Here is a 20,047-nt window from a genome sequence, read left to right on the forward strand (position 1 = left end):
CAAACATGGCGGCCGGGCTGGCCACAGAGCGCGGAGGGAAAGCCGAGGACCCGCGGACAGCCCGGCACGGACGGCGCCCGCGTCCGCCATCTACTTCCGGGATTTAAACCCTCTTCCCGGAAGCCAGGCCGGCGTCCCCATGACAACCGACGTTGGGTCTTCGAGGTGAGCGTGCTTGAGGAGTGGGGAAAAGGGACCAGGGTCGGAGTTTTCGCTGTCGCTGTTTGGGTTTGAGTGTTTCGCCAAGACAGCCCCGTGTTGAGGTGAATTGGGAAGGGTGAGGAAAACTGCCCTGGGGACAGAGGGAACGCGGCGCCGAGCGGTGGGACGGGCCGAAGACGGCTTCGTTCTGTCTCGCATCACTGCTGCCCTAAAGCGGAGGTCATCCTTCCCGTAGATTTGGCGGTGGGCGCTTCTGGGTCCCGGTTCCTCACGACAGCTCTCCGTGGTGGCCCGTCCTAGCTTAGAGCGCGGGCTTTGGTGTCACCCCCCGTTGTGAACCCTGGCTCTGCTCACCAGCTACCTGGAGGAATGACTTGAACCCTGACCCTGTATTCTTGTCTTTAGAACGGGGGATCATTCTTAACTACCTTGCAGAGCAGTTGCGAGGACTAAAGGAAGTTATACGTGGTTGAGGTTAACGTGGTGCTGGTAGGGGGTGATAGCTATCAATATTATTTGACGAATGAGTGAAATTGCCATCATGCAGCCACTCAAGGGGGGGGGGGGGACTTCTTCACCAGGTGAGGTGGATGCGGTTCGCTAACCTCTCAGAGCCACTGTATAATATGGGGATTATATTCGTAATAACTGTCTCCTTCTCAAGATGGGTGTAGGAGTAAATAATGTAATGAATATAAAGAGTTTGTAAATTGTAAAACACTTTATAGATGTTAATTAAAACTTTTAAAATATATGTTTATTTTTGAGAGCGAGAAAGAGAGAGAGGGAGACAGAGAATCCGAAGCAGTCTCCAGGCTCCCAAGATGTCAGCACAGAGCCCCCACGGGGGCGGGGCTCGAACCCAGAACTGTGAGATCATGACCCGAGCTGAAGTCGGACACTCGATCGACTGAGCCATCCATGTGCCCCGATTTACAGATGTTAACTTAATTTCACTCTCTTACACTTCACAGCATTTTGAAATTTATTTGTAGATTTCACCCGGCTGGAGGGGTCACAGGACACCTTGGGCCTTGGAATGTACCTTCCCCGGGGCCACTATGTGGCTGCCACCTTAAACATAAAAGTTTTGCAGGAAACCACGATTTCCTCTCGGCCTTTTCTGCCCGCACCTCTTCCCACTTCTCCTGTGCCAACGTCTTTCCCACCTAGTGACATATCAGCCTGTTACATAACAGGCAGCTTTGGGCAGTAGTTAAGAGCACAGACTCTGGACCCAGGCTGCCTGATTCTGAATCCCAGCTCTGCCACTGCTACTGGCAATGTGATCTTGGACAAATAATTTTTCCTCTCTGAGCCTCAAGTGTCCTGTCTGTAAAATGGGTAGCGTAATGATAGTGTGTCTTCTACTTCATGGGGTTATTATGAAATTTAAATAATGTTAGTGCTGAGGATAGTCCCTGGCAGGGATGCCTGGCTGACCCAGTTGGTGGAGCAGGTGACTCTTGATATTGGGGTCATGAGTTTGAGGCCCTCCCCCCCCCAAAAAAAAAAGTCCCTGGCAGGGGCGCCTGGGTGGCTCAGTCGGTTAGGCGTCCGACTTCGGCTCAGGTCATGATCTCGCGGTCTGTGAGTTCAAGCCCCACATCGGGCTCTGTGCTGACCGCTCAGAGCCTGGAGCCTGTTTCGGATTCTGTGTCTCCCTCTCTCTGACCCTCCCCTGTTCATGCTCTGTCTCTCTCTGTCTCAAAAATAAATAAATGTTAAAAAAAAAATTTTTTTTTTAAAAAGTCCCTGGCATATTGTGATATATAAAGGTTTGCCGCTTCTATTAGTATTAGAATTAATATTACTACATGGCAAGACAGTCACTCTTTGTAGTACTCCTGGATTCCTTTGAACTCAAAAGTAGTTAGAAAGAGTTCTGCGTTGGGGCGCCTGGCTGGCTCAGTCGGAGGAGCATGTGACTCTTGGTTTCAGAGCTGTGAATTCAAGCCCCATGTTGGGTGTAGAGATTACTTACAGCAATCCAGTAAATTAAAATGAAGAAAGGAAAGGAAGGAAGGAAAAAATGAGCTCTGCACTTAGAAGCTTCCAGGAATGGAGAAAGTTGGAGGGTGAGAGTCCCTAGAAGGAGGGACTAGTGGATTTTTTGGTGGCGGTAGTGGTTTTGGTCATTGGTGTGTCCCAAGCACATAGAATGCTGCCTGGGACGTAGTAGGTCCTCAGTGAATATTGTATTAATGACTTTCTAACGACCTTTTTGTTTTGTTTTGTTTTGTCCTCAACAGGCCCTTGTCTTAGAGCAAGGGGAACAGCTCTGATTCTGAGGAACTAGTGCTTCTCCCTCAGTGCTGGGGAGAAAGCCAGGAGCAGTTTTCTGGGTAACTGTGGAATGAGCCCCGCTGGGCCCACCAAAGCAGCAGCAGGATGCTCCAGACCAGTAACTACAGCCTGGTGCTCTCCCTGCAGTTCCTGCTGCTGTCCTATGACCTCTTCGTCAATTCCTTCTCAGAGCTACTCCGAATGGCTCCTGTCGTCCAGTTGGTGCTCTTCATGTGAGTTCAGGGGGTGGGACTGGACAGCTGAACCCAAGCAGTTAGAAGGCCCCGACGATTATGATTTAGCGTTTTAAAGTAGCTGATGGAAAAACCTCAGGGAAAATCAAATTTCACCCATGTTGGGTACTCCGTGGTACGGAGACATGTCAGAGGTCCTTCATTTCTATACTTCTAGCAGGGGCCCGGGATACAGGGAGCAGTCAGAGGGTCAGACTGCTCACCGTGTCATTTTCTTCCTCTGTGAGTAGAAATCTTGGCTTACACTGCCATGAAAGTGGGTTGCAAAATGGCAGGTTAAAAGGGTACTCATATCAGTTCTCTATATGGTATGGAAGCGGTTGGCATTTTTCCTGCACAAAGAGACTCCATGAGGCAAGTTCTTGACAGAAGACTAGTTTTCGGCACCGTCTTCCTTCGGCACTGTCGCATGAATACATGTGACGGGTATTCATTGGCCTGCCGGACCGTGTTCTAGTTGCAGTGGCAAACCTGATAATTTCCTGCTCTCACATGGCTTCCATTCTAGAAGCCCCCATTGACCCCTCCCATTGAGAGGGACAATGAACCCATTTTTTTCAAGATAATTTTATAGGGTAATAAATGTTTACAATGGATGTGAAGTAGGTGGGGGTGGGGAGGGGAGGGCGACCCTAGGCGTAGGGTTAAAGAAGAGTCTTTCTGAAGAGGGGACACTTGAACTGAGACCTGAATGCCACTAAGGCACCGTCTGTGCAAAGATCGGGGGAAAGGTGTTGCCGTCTTGCTAGATGAAAATGTTTGACAGGACCAGGTTATGCGACAGGCGGGGCCAGCTTTGGACAGAGAGAAGAAACCGTCTTCTCACCAGCGTCTAGAAGTTAAGAGTGTCAGAGCAGGAAAGCCTTGGTCTATGGACTGCAGCCCAAGTGATGGGGCCAGCCCGTAGTTTTAGTCTCGTGTCACTTGGGACCCAAAGTCCATGCTATCTCTGGGGAGTTTCCGGAGGTCTAGATCACAGGGAAGGCCAGACTTCATAGTGTCCGTTAGGACCCAGGGCCAGCTCTTGGGTCGTCCCACAGACCTCCATTTGGCTATGCTTTGTTTTATGTTTGCAGCATCCAGGATATCGCAATCCTTTTCAACATCATCATCATTTTCCTCATGTTCTTCAACACCTTCGTCTTCCAGGCTGGCTTGGTCAACCTCCTATTCCATAAGTTCAAAGGGACCATCATCCTCACAGCTGTGTACTTCGCCCTCAGCATTTCCCTTCACGTCTGGGTCATGGTAAGAGCGGAGCTCTGAATTCCTGAACCCTTAAGGGACTAGGAGTAGCTTTTTCTCGAGGAAGCCACGAGGAAGCCAGCATCATTCTTTTACATCTCGAAGAATCCTTGATGGGAAACCGGTGAAATGAGTGTGGTCCCGCCTGGGGTTGGGCATGTGAGAGCTCCATGAGGCACCTCTGCCCAACCTTTTGTGTTAAAGAACTGCCTTATCCAAGAGTCAGGGGCCATTTCTGGAATATTCAGTTCATCTTTGCCCCAAACAGTCCAGCCAGAGCTAAAACAGGAAGTGGAATCCGTTTTATCATTAGCTATTTGGGCAGGTGGGTGTTGAGACAGGGAATTCTTAGGCATTCGTGTCCTATGGGAAATGGCCAGGCCAAGAGTGCCCCTTGCCCTTTAGTGCTTCGTGCCCTCTGCTCTGTCCCCGTCACTTATACTGGAAGAACCCTTCTCCAATGTACCTCAGAGCAAACGCCAGGTTTCGTGGTTCCAGATTTCTCCTGCTTCATGAATGGTTCTGTCTGTTTGGGTCTGGCCTGTGTTTCTCACGTACTCATTTTGATGGAACACAGTAAAACCTCAGGGTTCTCGTCGTTCCTATACTAACGCCACCTTCTTAGACTGAGCCGTCTGTTAAGCTGCCCTTGTTATTCCAGGGAGACAAGTAGAGCTCACAGGAAAGAAAGAGCAGTGCCAAAGTCCCTAGGTGCTTCCTGAAGAAGATTGTCTCTGCTCTCGCTCCTGGGGCCAAAATAGGTCCTGGCTTTGTACTGTAAAGCTGTTAATCTGATTAAACCTTGAGAGCACTAAGCGTTTATCTGACAGGAACCGAGCCTGAGATCTTCAAGGCAAGACAGTGACCACACCGAACTCCTTCCTGAGATAATGTATAGCACTTCTCCTTGGAAAAGGCTATGGAATGGAAGGAAATAAATAGCTTAGTTCAAACTTCCTCCTTCAGGGTTAAAAGGATATTTCCTTTGCAGCAGAAAAGGGAGTTTGAAGCTCCTTTGAGAAACACTACTTGGGGTTGTGCGAAGAAAGGAGGGGGAGATTAGCCTGATTTAAAACCACGTGGCATGTCTGCAGCTAACCAAGGTGGAGATGCTAGGGCCTCATCTGGTGGCTAAGCTTTCCCTGTCTCCTCATGTCTCCTGCAGAACTTACGCTGGAAAAATTCCAACCGCTTTGTCTGGACAGACGGACTTCAAACGCTGTTTGTATTCCAGAGATTAGGTAAGGACCAGAGCAACCTCAGGCCTCACTTCGGTGCCACCATTGGCTCAGGCTACTAAGGGCCTTGATCCTGCCTTCCCCGTCCATCACGGCCAGCATGGGATGAGTGGATCAGCCGTGGCAAGAACAGGAGAGATTATGGCCCACTGCCCTTGCTGGGAGTCACTGGGAGATCCTGAGGCAGGGCGCCCCTCCGCCTTGGTAGGTTTTGTTCTTAGCCTGAAACGAATACTCAGGAGCGTCCCTGAAGCTTCTTCTCTACTTATCCACAGCGGCAGTGTTATACTGTTACTTCTACAAACGGACAGCCGTGAGACTGGGCGATCCTCGCTTCTACCAGGACTCGTTATGGCTGCGCAGGGAGTTCACACAAGTCCGGAGGTGACCGCTTCTCGTCACACTGATGGAGGCCTTTCCTTCCTGACAGATGCTACACTTGTGGTCCTGTGGGGTGGGGGTTGGCCCTGTGCACAGGAAGCAGCTTGACTTTCCTAGGACAGGCTCAGGCCACTTGTGTTCTGCAGTCAAGAAGGAAGACCTTCCCTCTTGCAAGTTAAAGTGTTTCCCAATACAGATTTCAGTACACACCCCTCCCCGGCCTCCTACCTCAGGTCCCTTTTCCTTTTCTGCCCTCTACTCCTCTTCCTCACGGAAGGCGGTGAGGCTTTATCCTTGGCGAGCTATCACTTAGCCTGGTCCAGGAGGGGCTCCTGGCACCTACCTTCTTTGCACCAAACACTAATTAATGACTGAAGGATGCAAAGAGTGTCATTTCTGAGCTCCTGACTGATAACACCATAGACATGTAGATTTTATACCCAAGGCGCTTTTTTTACATTTTATAAATAGGAAATAAATTGAATTCTTTTTCCAGAAATGGTGGAGTCTGTCTGTCTAGCTACATCTCTTCGCAGATAAGAGGCGTGTCAAGTCCTAACCTAGCGTCTTCTTGAGCCACAGAACAAATACAGATATTGATTGAGTGCCATTATGAGTATAAGCTATTTTTATAGGAATTCGGGATGTAATCTGACGCCCCACCCCGACCCTTGGAGTTCCAAACTTCTGTGCTTTATCCAGAGTCTCCCTGCCATTAGGACCCTAAACTGCCCTCAGAAGACTAAAAATGTTCCTTAGCCTGCTTTGGCAAAAGAAAATTTTAAAGTGCATGTGCCCGTAGTATCCGTTTTCTGTTGTCAGAATAGTGTGTAACACTACCACGAAACTTCACTGGCGCATAACAACGAACAGTTACGTGGCTCTGGAGTCTCGGGGTTCAGCTGGTCGGGCTGGTTCAGGTGATATCTGCCGGGCTTGCTCATGTGTCTGTGGTCAGCTGTGGGTCAGCCAGGCGGCTGTGATGATCTTGGGATTTGGGGCTCTTGGCTAACCTGGGCCGGCCTCAGCTGGAATGACTGGGCTGTTCTGGTTCTCATGACTCATCCTTCAGAAGACTAGCCTGGGTCTCTTCACATGACAGCGGCCGAGGAGCAGAAGAATGAGCCCCATTGTGTAATCTTCCTTCAGCCCTCTGCTTTCATCGTGTCCCTTAGACCCCCATTGGTCAAAGCAAGTCATATGACTGAGCCCGGGGTCCAAGTGGGAAAGCACTACAAAGCTTCCTGGGAAGAGGCACGGATACAGGGAGGCCGCTAATTCAGTCTACCCCACCGGCAAGTTGCTCTATGGAACTCATTGTTCAGAGGTACTTTAGCACAGAGGTTGGCAACCTTTTTCTGTGAGGCACCAGATAGTAGTTATTTTAGATTTCAAGGGCCACAAATCTGGTCTCTGTTGCAACCATAAGCACACCTTCCTTTACGGTACTTCACAGGTGCTGTGGTGTTTCGTATAAATACAAGGTTTGTGGCAACCCCGTGTCGAGCCAGTCTGTTGGCGCCATTTTTTCCAACAGCATTTGCTCACTTCATGTCTCTGGGTCAATTTTGGTCATTCTCAAAATATTCCAAGCTTTTGCGTTGTTAATGTATTTGCTGTGGTGCTGTGTGCTCAGTGATCTTGTTGTACTATTGTAATCGTTGGGGCACCGCGGGCCGCGCCCATGGTAGACAGCAAATTTAGGCCATAAGTGTGCGGCATGTCGTGACCACTCCACCGACTGGCTGTCCCCATCTCCCTCCCTCTCCTCGGGCCTCCCTTTTCCCTGAGACACAACATTATTATTGGAGTTAGGCCACCGAATAAGCCTAAATGGCTTCTGAGTGTTCGAGTGAAAGGTAGAGGTGCACATCTGTCACTGAAAATCCAAAGCCAGCGTGACTGAGCTCAGTGAGGAAGGTGGGCTTCAAAAGCCAAGATGGGCCGAAAGCTAGGCCTCTTCGGCCGAGCGGTGAGCCAAGTTGTGAATGCGAAGGGAAGTTCCTAAAGGAAATGAAAAGTGCCACTCTGGCGTTCATACACACGAAGCAAAGCCACCTAGTTGCTGGCTCCCAGAGAGTCTGAGCGGTCTGGAGAGAAGACCAAACCAGCCTCGACAGTCCTGTAAGCCGGCGCCTAACCTACAGCAAGGCCTGAACGCTCCTTAATTCTGTGAGGGCTGAGAGAGGTGAGGAGGCTTCAGAAGGAAAGTCCGAAACTAGTGGAGGTGGGTTCAGGAGGTTTAAGCAAAACGATTACAACTCACTGGAAGCTCGAGTGACGGTTCGCAATTTTTAGCAATTATTTTTTAATTAAGGTATATGCGTAGTTTTTTTAGACATGATGCTAGTTAACACTGGCTTGACCGCAGTGTAGTGTGAGCACAACTTAGATATACACCAGGAAACCAAAGCATTCACTGGACTCGCTCTATTGTGATGTTTTTCTTGTGGCGGTCTGGAACATCCTGAGGGCCGCCTGTGCGCAACCTCAGCGTCGTAGCGTGAGAGCAGCATGGTGATAGGTCAGCGAGTGCCTGTGGCTGTGTCCCCATAAAACTATGGACACTGAAATTTGAACTTCATTTCATGTTCATGTATCACAAAGTATTTTTCTTTAGACTTTTTTTTAGCCACTTAAAAAATGTAAAGCTACTCTTAGCTCAAGGGCTGTGCAAAAACAGGCTAGATTTGCCCCGGGCCGTAGTATGTTGAGCCCTGGTTTAGAAGCCTAGAATCAAGTTCTGGGGAAAGAGAGACTATAGGTAATCTGCTGTGCTGTCGAGACTTTAACAGATATCAGGGGCGTCTGGGGGGCTCAATCGGTTAAGTGTCCGACTCTTGATTTCAGCTCAGGTCATGATCTCACGGGTTCGTGGGTTTGAGCCCTGCATTGGGCTCTGTGCTGACACCACAGTCTGCTTGGGATTCTCTTTGTCTCTCTCAAAAAAAAAAAATATTTTAACAGTTATTGAAAAAGTACAATGTTCAAATAAACCGTGTAAGGTGTGTGTGTGTGTGTGTGCGCGCGCACACACACACTTAATATGTTCATGTGGTACAAAATTCAAGTTCTAAAAAGGTCTATGCAATTAATCTTTCCATTGCTGTATCTCAGCCACTGAGTTCCTTCCTCCCCCCACCCCTGGCAATCTACATTTACTTATATACTTCTTATAAACACTGTTAACATGTCAGAAACATTTTTACAAAAAAAATATACAAAAGACAAGAACAAAACAGTTGTCATCATCCTATCCCAGCCATTTATTTCAAATCTTGGATGATATGTGTATATATTTTCAATGCAGGTGTGATTATGGGGAATATGCCATAAACCAGTTTACTCCCCACCCCTCCACCCCCAACTCAGCAGTAGGAATGTGTTTTTTAAATGTGATGTTAAATTAACTCCCTGGGGACAGTCAGCTTTCAAAGTTCAGAGGAAAGAAAAGAATTTTACAAGTGCTTAAAGACTTAATAGCATGCAGTTTCTGCTGGCTGACCAGTGCTCCAGCCAGTAACTAGAAAAAACCCCAAAAAGATAAACTATAAAAAATCGTCTCTTAAAAGGGCTTCAGAGAATTACCGAAGGAAAGAGGATTGGGGGACCTAAAATTCTACAGCAGGGAGATTCACAGAGAAGCGAGCTGACAGTTTGCGGCAGATTTTTCCCAGGGGGCGTTTGCCGATTCTGGGTTTGAGCAAGAAGCTAGGAATCCAAGCATTTCCCAGATGCGGGTTACATAGCCAGGAAACCAAGAGGCCAGCCGAGCTTAGTGGTCTTATCACACTGGAGGAGCAAAATCGAGGGCTAGAGGAGCCTTAAAACATTATCTCCTCAAGATATTTACCTAATCTTCGGGCCAGAGGCTATCAAAAGCTAAGCCTCAAAGCTCTGAGAAGCAGAACAGAATTTTTGGCAGATTTATGGAGCTGATAATTAGAATCCAGGAGGGAACGGGTAAGCAGATAAAAAGCTCTGGAGGACCCCTTACCAGGAACATGATGAAACAGGTAGACTGGTACCTATCAAAACTGGAGTGCAGCCTCAAACCATGTAGTTCCTGAGTGAGTTATCTGCCTTGCAGAGAAAAGAGTAGAGGAAAAAACATCTAGAGACACTATTATTTATTTATTTATTTGAGAGAGCAAGCACCCATGTGCAAGTCGGGGAGGAGCAAAAAGGGGGGGAGAGAAAGAATGCCACGCAGGCCCCTCACTGACAGTGCAGAGCCCGACGCAGGGCTTGAACTCACGAACCATGAGATCAGGGCGTGAGCTGAAATCAAGCGTTGGATGCTTAACCGACTGAGCCCAAACAGCTCCTTGAAGATACTGGAGATTGAAGGGAAAGGTTGATGGGCAGTCCACACTCAGAAGAGGAGAACTATGCGAGAAAATTCCCTATTTGTGCTCCTTGTAGCTTGGTAGTAGACAAAGTGACACGTACAATACGCTGGCGGAAAATCCCAGTACCATAGCCCCGAGCCCGGGCAACCGGAGCCGCTGGCAAGAAAGATGAGAATCTCAGAAGGGGAGGAGCCAGACAGCCGGGAATCCCCAGATTCTATCTGTCCACATTTCTGCCCAGGCTCTGGACCACGCATGTGCAAGCCAGACTCAAGGCCGCTCGGCCAAAGACAGATGGAGACTGAGATTGGAGTCGTCACCCAGTAAGTGTGGCCTGCGGTGTGTATCCAGCCAGGCTGATTACCTGATGCAACCAAAGGAACGTGGCTCTTTGCAGACACAAGTAACAGAAACCGGAGTGTCCACACTTCAGCATTCAGAACTGACACGGACACTGAGACGAACCAGATCCTGGAATTAACAGACAAGGGTATTAAAGCAGCAATGGAAATCCGTTGTCAGCAAAACGGTAGGTGACCTCAGCACAGAAACCAATTATTTTTGAAAAACAGAAATCCCGGATTTCTGAAATAAAGACATTTGCAAATAAAAGACATTTGCAGATAAAGAGAATTAGTTGCCAAGAAATGCTGAAGGAGTTCTTTGGCTCAAGGGAAACGACAACAGATGGAAACTCAGATCCTCAGAAAGGAATAGAGCACATCAGAAACCGTGTCTAGTTAAATTTTTCCTTTTTTCCTGTTAATTTCTTTCCAAGACATATGAGTGTAGTATGCACATTGTTTTCAAGTACGCAGAATATTGGCCAGTATACGCTGGGCCATAAAACAATTCTCAATGCATTTAAGAAAGAATAAATTTAAAAGGATAGAGAGTAAGTTCTTTGATAATAATGGGATTGAGCTAGAAATCAGTAACAATAAGACAGCCAGGTGGTCAGTCGAGGTCCAATCAGGAGATAGAAACCACATGGTCATTTAAACGCGACAAGTTGACTGTAAAGAATCATTAAGTTAACGACAAAAGATGTAGAGAGAATTCTAAAAGGGTACCTGAGGGCTGAAGGAGAGTACCCAAGGGAGGACAAGCTTGGCAGAGTCCCCAGCCCCCAAGGCCGGGGGTTAGACCTCACCACAGCCCACTGGGTGTAGACAAGTTCACTGGTTTGCCCAGGCCAGAGCTGCTTCGCAGTTGTTAGGCAAGAAACAAGCCCTCCAGGACACAGGGAAGCTGAGGCTGGTGAGCAGGTGCACGGGGCGGTAAGGACACCACCTGTAGGCACCAGGCCCAGAGCACACAGTGTCCGCAGGTGGGTCAAAGCTGTTGGGAAGGTGACCAAAGGAGTTAAGAGTGTCCTATGTGTGCGAGGCCCAAAGCGCATGACCTCCACATGGCGGGGGCGGGGGGGGGGGGATGGGAATCAGTGGGGAGAAGAGCCAAGGTTGGTGAGCAAATGTACAGAGAGAGTTGGGGCACTGCTGTGGGTACACAGTGTCCATGCCTGGAAGGCTTTGGGGAAAATCGTCCCAGGCTTAGGTAAGAGGCTGAGGGGCGCAGATGCATAGAATTAGGGAGGTGCCCCAGGGCAAGCCCTTGCCCCAGGGCAAGCAGTATCCTTGACAGGAGGGCCGCAGCAAAGTAGTCACTGGGCCCGGACCAGGTCTGCAAGGTTGCTGAGGGAGTGCCTGCTTCACCTGTTGCCCCCCTGTGCACCTGCAGTGCTGACGGGCCAGGGCAGGAGCAAGGAAAAGCAAACCAGAGCTCACTGGAGCCTAGAAAGACCAGTCCTTTCCTTCCTTCAGTGTCCCTCCGGCGCCCTCTACTGACAAAGCTAACATCATGCTCATGCTCGCTGTAAAGGAAGAACCACTGCCAGTCCACTAACATACTGAAGGGTGAATGTGGAGCTCAGAGGCAAGAAGTAGATAATAGAATCCGTCTTTCTGGCTGCTCAGATTGCATATGCACCCTTCTGCACCTGTTTGAACTCCCCCATCAGTTCTGTTCCTACCAACAAGATCGATCTATCCTTCCAAGTGATGTTCTCCCCCTTCCCCCCAAAGGAGAAGACACAGTCCCAACAGTCCCTGTATCCAGAGCTGGCTATAGTAATCACCCTACGGTTTTGGTCATGGTTGCACTAAATATTCTCTTACCTAAAGATTAGATCACAAAGCTGACCTACAGTTTGTACATAAAATGGGAAGTGAAAGGGGGAAAATGGTCAGTAGATGCAAATGAACACACACAAGAACCAAAGAAACCCACGCGAAACCACTACGGTCCTCGTTTTTGTAATTGGTCTCTTTTTTTTTTTTTTTTAACGTTTATTTATTTTTGAGACAGAGAGTGACAGAGCATGAACGGGGGAGGGGCAGAGAGAGAGGGAGACACAGAATCGGAAGCAGGCTCCAGGCTCCGAGCCATCAGCCCAGAGCCCGACGTGGGGCTCGAACTCACGGACCGCGAGATCGTGACCTGAGCCGAAGTCGGACGACGCTCAACCGACTGAGCCACCCAGGCGACCCGTAATTGGTCTCTTTGTAACTGGTCACGAGGTCGGAGCTGATATCCACGGCAGCCTTCTTCAGCTACCCCCTCCATGTTTCCCTTTTCCTTGGCTGAGAGTCTGCCGCTCGGGGCTCTTTAACCCAGTAGAGTGAGGCAAACGCTCATTCTGAGCGATGCTTGTCTTTAACTGCCCTGCTTTGCGTGCAGCATGGATGTATTGGGAGGCGCCCCAGAGGCTCCTCTAGGCTCCAGACATAGTCTTCGTCACCTCCATTGTGTAGCAGCGGTGGAATTTTCCCTTGAGAACCAGGATCAGTTACTCCGGCCAGTAGATTGGACCCCTTCCCTTTTCCTTGCCCATTGGTTTAGTGGCAAAAGGAGCCCAGAATGGCCACGTGGCAGTCCCATCTTCCAATTCAGTGGTACCATCCTCGTGCCCCCTTCTGGACCATTCCTCACTTGGGAACTAACGTCTCCAAATCAGCAGGCTCTAACTTTTCAGGATAAGAGGCAAAAACTCTACGGGTGGGGAAGGTATAATAGGAGAGTCATTCCTACTCCCGGCCCGTTGTTCCTGGCCCCGTGTTTGCTGGCCAGGGGGCTGACGGCACCATCAAATGGCCTCTGATTCAAAGACCTACTTCATTCTGTAAATCAACCCTCATCCTTTCATGGTGTTGTCTCCCAACTGGTGCCATAACCGGGTCTTCTGTAAGCTGTTCCGCTTTGCAGTTAAGCCCCCTGGTTCCAGGTAGTGATGCACGTGCGGGAAGACTTGTTAATTCCAAGGGCAGAAGCCCCTGGCCACACTTGCTCTGCTGCGAAATGGGTATCTTGATCAGATGCAGTGCTGTACGGAGTACATGGTGTATGTACATGACGTCTCTGTCGGGAGGGTCCTGGGAAACAAGGCTCCAGGGTGTGGGTGAGCCAAGGCTGGTGGGCGGGTGTGCAGAGCAGTCGAGGCACTCCTGCACGGGGCTGGTCTAGAGCCTGCGGTGTCCGTATCGGGAAAGTTCTGGGAAACTCCCTCTGGGGTGCAGCAAGCTGAGGCTCGTGGGCAGGAGTACAGAGGGATCCGGCTGGTGTGAGGCTGCGGCAAGGGGATCCCAAGCCTGGGGCAGAGGCTAAAAGACGGCTGCGGGCCCCTCCCCTCTTAGCACACAGCTGTCCCCCCCCCACACACGTCTGGCGTGACAGACTGTGCAGCGAGAGCAAGAACAATAAAAACGCAGCACACTGGAACCAGGACGAAAGCCCCCTTCTTCCTGCAATGTCCCTCTAGCGTCCTCTTATCATCATGCTCACTGTAAGGGCGAAATGCTTAGAGTCCAGTCCACTGTCACAGAACAGGTACTGACAGGTGAATCTGGGGCTGAGGGACAATATAGTGATAACTGCCACACTGAGAAACCACTACATATTTAGAAAGTAAATAATAGCACTTGTAAACAATCCACAGATCAAAGAAGACCTCAGAAGGGAAGTTAGAAAGTCCTTTGAAGGGAATACTAATGAAACGTAAACATTTTTAAATGCCTGTGACGCAGCTTTTATAGAAAAAAAAGATCTGGGGGCCCCTGGGTGGCTCATTCAGTTGGGCATCCGGCTCTTGATTTCAGCTCAGGTCATGATCTCACGGTTCGTGGGGTCGAGCCCCCCCATCGAGCCCTTCGATGACCATCGCTTGGAGCCTGCTTGGAGACAGATTCTCTGTCTCCCTCTCCGTCTGCCCCTCCCCACCCCTTCTCAAAAATAAATAAATATTGTTAAAAAAAAAATAAAGATTTTTCTCTCTCTCTCTCCCTCTCCCCCACTCATGCTGTCTCTCTAAAAATAGAAAAAAAGATCTACAATCCATGGTCTAAGTTTTTTTTTTTTTTTTTTTTAATTTTTTTTTTTTTAACGTTTATTTATTTTTGAGACAGAGAGAGACAGAGCATGAACGGGGGAGGGTCACAGAGAGAGGGAGACACAGAATCTGAAACAGGCTCCAGGCTCTGAGCTGTCAGCACAGAGCCCGACGCGGGGCTCGAACTCACGGACCGCGAGATCGTGACCTGAGCCGAAGTCGGACGCTTAACCGGCCAAGCCACCCAGGTGCCCCCATGGTCTAAGTTTTTACCTTAAACCAGAAAAAAGAGCAAAGTACAAAGAAGAATAAAACACCAGAACTAAAGAGAACATGGACAAAGAATAAAAATATATATAAAAATCAAAGTTAATTCTTTGAAAAGTTAATTGATAAATCTTTACCCAGACGGATCGAGAAAAAGAGAAGACACCTATTGAAAATGAAAGACGGAATGTTCCTATAGATACTATGCATATTAAAAGGATCATAAGGTTGTTGTGTATAGACAATTTTATGCCAATACATTTGACAAGTGTTATGAAGTGAACGAATTCATTAAAAGACACAAATCACCAAAACTGGTCGAAGAAAAAAGAGAAATTAAATTCATAATGAAAAGTTTTCCCACAAAGAAAACTTCAGGTATGGACGACTTCACTGATGAATTCTATCAAACATTTAAAGAAGAAACAATATTAATCCTACACAAGCTCTTTCAGAAAACAGAAAAGGAGAGGGGCACGTGGGTGGCTCAGTCAGTTAAGTGTCTGACTCCTGATATGGGCTCAGGTCATGATCTCAGTTTCATGAGTTTGAGCCCCAGGTCGTGCTCTGTGCTGACAGCATGGAGCCTGCTTGGGACTCTCTCTCTCCTTCTCTCTGCACCACCCCCTCCCCCCTTGCTCATGTTCTCTCTTTCTCAAAAATAAATAAACTTAAAAAAGAAAATAGAAGAGGAGAAACATTTCCCAATTCAAATGATTCTATGATACCTTGACACCAAGACTGATGAATACTTCACATGGAAATAAAACTAAAGATCAATATCCTTCAAGAACATAGATGCATGGGGCACCTGGGTGGCTTAGTCAGTTGAGAGTCCAACTTTGGCTCAGGTCATCTCACAGTTCATGAGTTCCAGCCCCACATCAGGCTCACTGCTGTCAGCCTGTCAGTGCAGAGCCCGCTTCAGATCCTCTGTCTCCCTCTCTCCGCCCCTCCCCTGCTTGTGCTCTCTCAAAACTAAATATTAAAAAAATAAAAAAGAACATAGATGCAGACATTTTTTTTAATTTTAGCAAATTGAACCTGGCAATATAAAAAGAATAACAACACATCATAAACAAGTGGAGTTTATCCCAGGAATATAAAATTGGTCTAACATCTAAAAATCAATGAGTGCAATTCACCAAATCGATAGAATAACGGAAAAAAGGCATTTGATCATTAAACAGATGTAGCTGTGACAACATTCAATACCCATTCATGATGAAAATACTCTGTAAACTAAGAAGAGGAGAGAAATCCATTTACTGGTAACTGGCATTTCTGAAATGCCTGTAATTAACCTACTGTGGTAGAAGACTGAATGTTTTCTAAAATCAGGAAAAAAGCACATTTCATCCACTTAATAATACAACTATTCAACATTGTACTAGATGGCCCAGCCTGAGCAGTAGGAGAAAGGAAAATAAATAAAAGGCATGTATATATTTTTAAAGTATGCTCTAGACGCAACACGGGGCTTGACCTCATGACCCTGAGATCACGAGTCACACACTCCACTGACTGAACCACCCAGGCACCCCAAAAAGCCCTACATATTGAAAAGAAAGAAGGAAAACTGTCCTTAGTTGAAAATGATCACAGTGAACATAAAAATTCCTAAAGAAAAAGCAAAAAGGCATGACAACTAGTAAGTTAGTTTGATTTAGCAGGGCATAGGATTCAAAGATGCAGCCAAATTAGCATGTAGAGGGAAATTTATAGCCTTAAAACAAACAGAGAAGAAAGACTGAAAAGGTAAGCTTTCAGTTTCCATCTCAAAAAGAACACCGAGTCCTATAAGGAAGGAAATGAGGAAGAGCAGAAATCTATAAAATAGAAAACAAATATAAAGGGAAGAAAACCAAACCCAGAAGTTGGTTCTTTGGAAAGATTAATAACATTGATAAACACCTATCAAAAATAAGAAATAAAATTATCAGGAAGAAAAAAGACATCATTACAGAATTACAGATCCCATAGGCATTACAAAATACGAGGCTGATGGAGTTCCTGACTGGCTTGGTTGGTAGAGATGTGACTCTTAATCTCAGGGTCGTGAGTTCAAGCCCCATGTTGGGTGTAAAACTTACTTTAAAAAAATGTATGTATAGGGGCGCCTGGGTGGCTCAGTCGGTTGAGCGTCCGACTTCAGCTCAGGTCACGATCTCGCGGTCCGTGAGTTCGAGCCCCGTGTCGGGCTCTGGGCTGATGGCTGAGAGCCTGGAGCCTGCTTCCGATTCTGTGTCTCCCTCTCTCTCTGCCCCTCCCCCGTTCATGCTCTGTCTCTGTCTCAAAAATAAATAAAACGTTAAAAAAAAATTAAAAAAAATGTATGTATATATACACACACACACACACATATATATGGATGTTATGAAAAACTTCACACCAACACATTTGAAAATTTATAAAAAATGGGAACATCTTTGAAAAACACAAATTTACCCAAACATTACTCAAAAAGTAGAAAATGTAAATGATCCTATACATATTAGAGAAATTTCGTTATTATAAAATTTCTGACAAAAACAGTTCCAGGTTTAGATGGCTTCATCAGTGAATTATTCTTCTAAAGAAATAAACCTCTGTTACACAATCTCTTTCATGTAACAGAAAAAGAAGGAACACTTCTCATTTCATTTTATGTGGCCAACTCAACCTTAATACCTAGGTCCTTACAAGAGAGTAAAATCACAGATCAATCTCTCATAACATATGTAAAAACTTGAGCAAAATATTAGCAAATGAAGTCCAATGATGTATAAAAAGGGTAACATATCTACCAAGCGTCCCCAAGACCACCCCCCAGGTTCAATGATTTGCTGGGAGGACTGACAGGACTCAGCATACAGTCCTGTCCGTGGCTTTGATTTATTACAATGAAATGATACAAAGCACAGTCACAAAAAGAAAAGGTGAAGTCTAGAGGAAACCAGGAGCAAGCTTCCAAGAATCCTCTCCCAGTGGAATCACATAAGATGTGCTTAATTCCGCCAGCAAGTTCTGACGACACGTAGGAAGTGTTGTCTACCAGGGAGGCTCATTAAAGACTTGGGTGTCCAAGGGGGCACCTGGGTGGCTCGGTCAGTTAAGCAACTGACTTCGGTTCAGGTCGTGATCTCACGGTTCGTGGTTCAAGCCCCGCATTGGGATCCATGCTGACAGCTCAGAGCCTGGAGCCTGCTTCAGATTTTGTGTCTCCCTCTCTCTTTCTGCCCCTCCCCTGCTCGTTCACCATCTCTCTCTGTCTCTCAAAAATAAATAAACGTTAAAAATAAATAAATAAAGACTTGGGCGTCCAAGGATTTTACCGGGGGCTGGCTACATAAACAACTTCTGCTTAATATGCACCTACTAAAACTCCAGACTCCCGGAAGGAGACAGGTGTTCAGCAGAAACCACATAGTTTGTAGGAACAGTTTAGGCACAGTGAGCCACTTTGGATTGGTGGAAATGTTTTTGAAATCCGAGTTTCCAGACAGTGGTCAAAGGCGAAGTTTTGCAAGTAGGACTTCCTAAGGATAGCAGTCCCAGGCCTGCTCTGTCAACTGTTTTCTGCATGGAATCATCACCAAATGGGTTTCTTTCCAGGAAGGCAAGGCTAATTAAACCTTTGGAAATCAATGTAATTCATTCCGTTAGCAGAATAAAAGGGTAAAATATGATCATCTCAATAGATGCAGAGAAAGCATTCAATAAAATATATCATCAGCCTGCCAGCAAACGAGGAAGAGAAGGGACTTAAAAAAATTTTTTTTAATGTTTATTTTTTTTTGAGAGAGAGAGAGATAGAATGTGAGTGGGGAAAGGACAGAGAGGGAGGGAGACACAGAATCCGAAGCAGGCTCCAGGCTCTGAGCTGTCAGCACAGAGCCCCACGCAGGGTTTGAACTCACCAACCATGAGATCATGACCTCAGTCGAAGTCGGATGCTTAACCAACTGAGCCACTCAGCCACGAGAAGGGACTTTCTTAATCTGACGGAGTATCTACCAAAAAAAGGGAAAAAAAAGTCTATATTTAACATATTGATGGTGAAATTTTTTTCTTGTGATGAGAACTTTTAAGATTTTCTTCACAACTTTCAAATTCGCAACACAATATTATTGACTATACGTTAGCATGATGTACATTACATCCCCATGACTACTTTGTTTTATAACTGGAAGTTTGTATCTCTCGATCCCCTTAACCCATTTTGCCCACCACTCACCCTCACATCCTCCTGTCTGGCAACCATCAAATTATTCTTTGTATCTATGAGTTTTGTTTGTTCATTTTTTTTTTTTTAAGTTTATTTTGAGAAAGAGAGAGAGCAGGGGAGGGGTAGAGAGAGATGGAGAAAGAATCCAAAGCAGGCTGTGTGCTGTCAGCGCAGAGCCTGATGCAGGGCTCGAACTCACGAACTGTGAGGTCATGACCTGAGCTGAAGTCAAGAGTCTTCAAGAGTTGCTCACCTGAGCCACGTAGGTACCCCTGTTTTGTTTCCTTTTAGATTCCACCTGTAAGTGGACTCAGCCAGGAATTGTCTTTCTCTGACTTATTTCATTTGGCATAATACCCTTAAGCTCTATCCATGTTGTTGCAAATGGCAAGATTTCTTTTATGGCCGAGTAGTATTCCATTGAATATATAGAAAGAGCACATCTGCCTTCTCCACTCATCCGTTGACGGACGCTTAGTCTTTCTATGTTTAGCTATTGCGAACAACGTTGCAGTGAACACAGCGATGTATCTGTCTTTTCAAATTAGTGCTTTTGTTTTCTTGGGACGAATACCCAGTAGTGGAGTTACTGGGCCATGTGGTATTTCCATGTTTTATTTTTTGAGGAACCTCCACGTTTTCTAGAAGGCCCGCGTTAATATAACATGCCCACCACCAAGTGCACGAGGGTTCCCTTTTCCTCCGCATCTTGTCAACATTTGTTATTTCTTGTCCTTTAGATACCAGCCATTCGGATAGGTGTGAGGTGACGTCTCATTGTGGTTTTGACTTACATCTCCCCGATGACTAGTGACGTTGAGCATCTTTCCGTGTGCCTGCGGGCCATCGGTAGGTCGTGTTTGGAAAAATCCTGTTCGGGTCCTCTGCCCGTTTTTTTCATTAGATTTTTGTCTGTTTTGTTACTGAGCTGTATAAATTCTCTATAGATTTTGGATCTTAATCCCTTACTGGATACATAACTACATTGTAATTGCTCCCTCCTCCAGGCGCCCTGGCTTATTAGCCGCTTGCTCAGAAACGTGCTAAGTCCTTGCCCTGGGCTTCTCAGCTGTGGCACCTATTGTGTGCACCTCTATCTGGGCTCACAGGACTTGAGTGCCGGGAAACCAGGTATGTTCCCGCTGCTTGCTGTGCTGTGAGCAATTCAGTCTTATCCCCTACTCCGGGCGCCTACAGAGTCGTGGCAATTTTACTCCTCGCCATCCTCTATGACAGGGGTGACAACGTTTTTCTTAAAGGGCCAGCTGCAG

At 46.9% G+C, this 20,047-nt stretch overlaps 1 protein-coding gene across 4 annotated transcripts; it reads left to right on the plus strand.

The window, feature by feature from the left end:
- The first annotated feature begins 57 nt into the window (after positions 1-57).
- On the plus strand, positions 58-19,550 carry TMEM138 (transmembrane protein 138). 4 transcript variants are annotated; one of them, XM_042958818.1, is made up of 6 exons: positions 58-165; positions 2,415-2,681; positions 3,779-3,950; positions 5,113-5,188; positions 5,461-5,569; positions 19,517-19,550. In XM_042958818.1, the coding sequence occupies exons 2-6, from the start codon at positions 2,554-2,556 to the stop codon at positions 19,533-19,535; spliced, it is 504 nt and encodes a 167-aa protein (XP_042814752.1). In that variant the 5' UTR covers positions 58-165; positions 2,415-2,553; the 3' UTR covers positions 19,536-19,550. The 4 variants fall into 4 exon arrangements, with proteins under 4 accessions (XP_042814752.1, XP_042814750.1, XP_007092066.1 ...); XM_042958816.1 differs by lacking the exon at positions 19,517-19,550 and adding an exon at positions 6,063-8,403; XM_042958817.1 differs by lacking the exons at positions 58-165; positions 19,517-19,550 and adding exons at positions 176-263; positions 6,063-8,403.
- The last annotated feature ends 497 nt before the right edge of the window (positions 19,551-20,047 follow it).

Source organism: Panthera tigris, chromosome D1, assembly GCF_018350195.1.
Source record: "Panthera tigris isolate Pti1 chromosome D1, P.tigris_Pti1_mat1.1, whole genome shotgun sequence".
Taxonomy (NCBI): domain Eukaryota; kingdom Metazoa; phylum Chordata; class Mammalia; order Carnivora; family Felidae; genus Panthera; species Panthera tigris.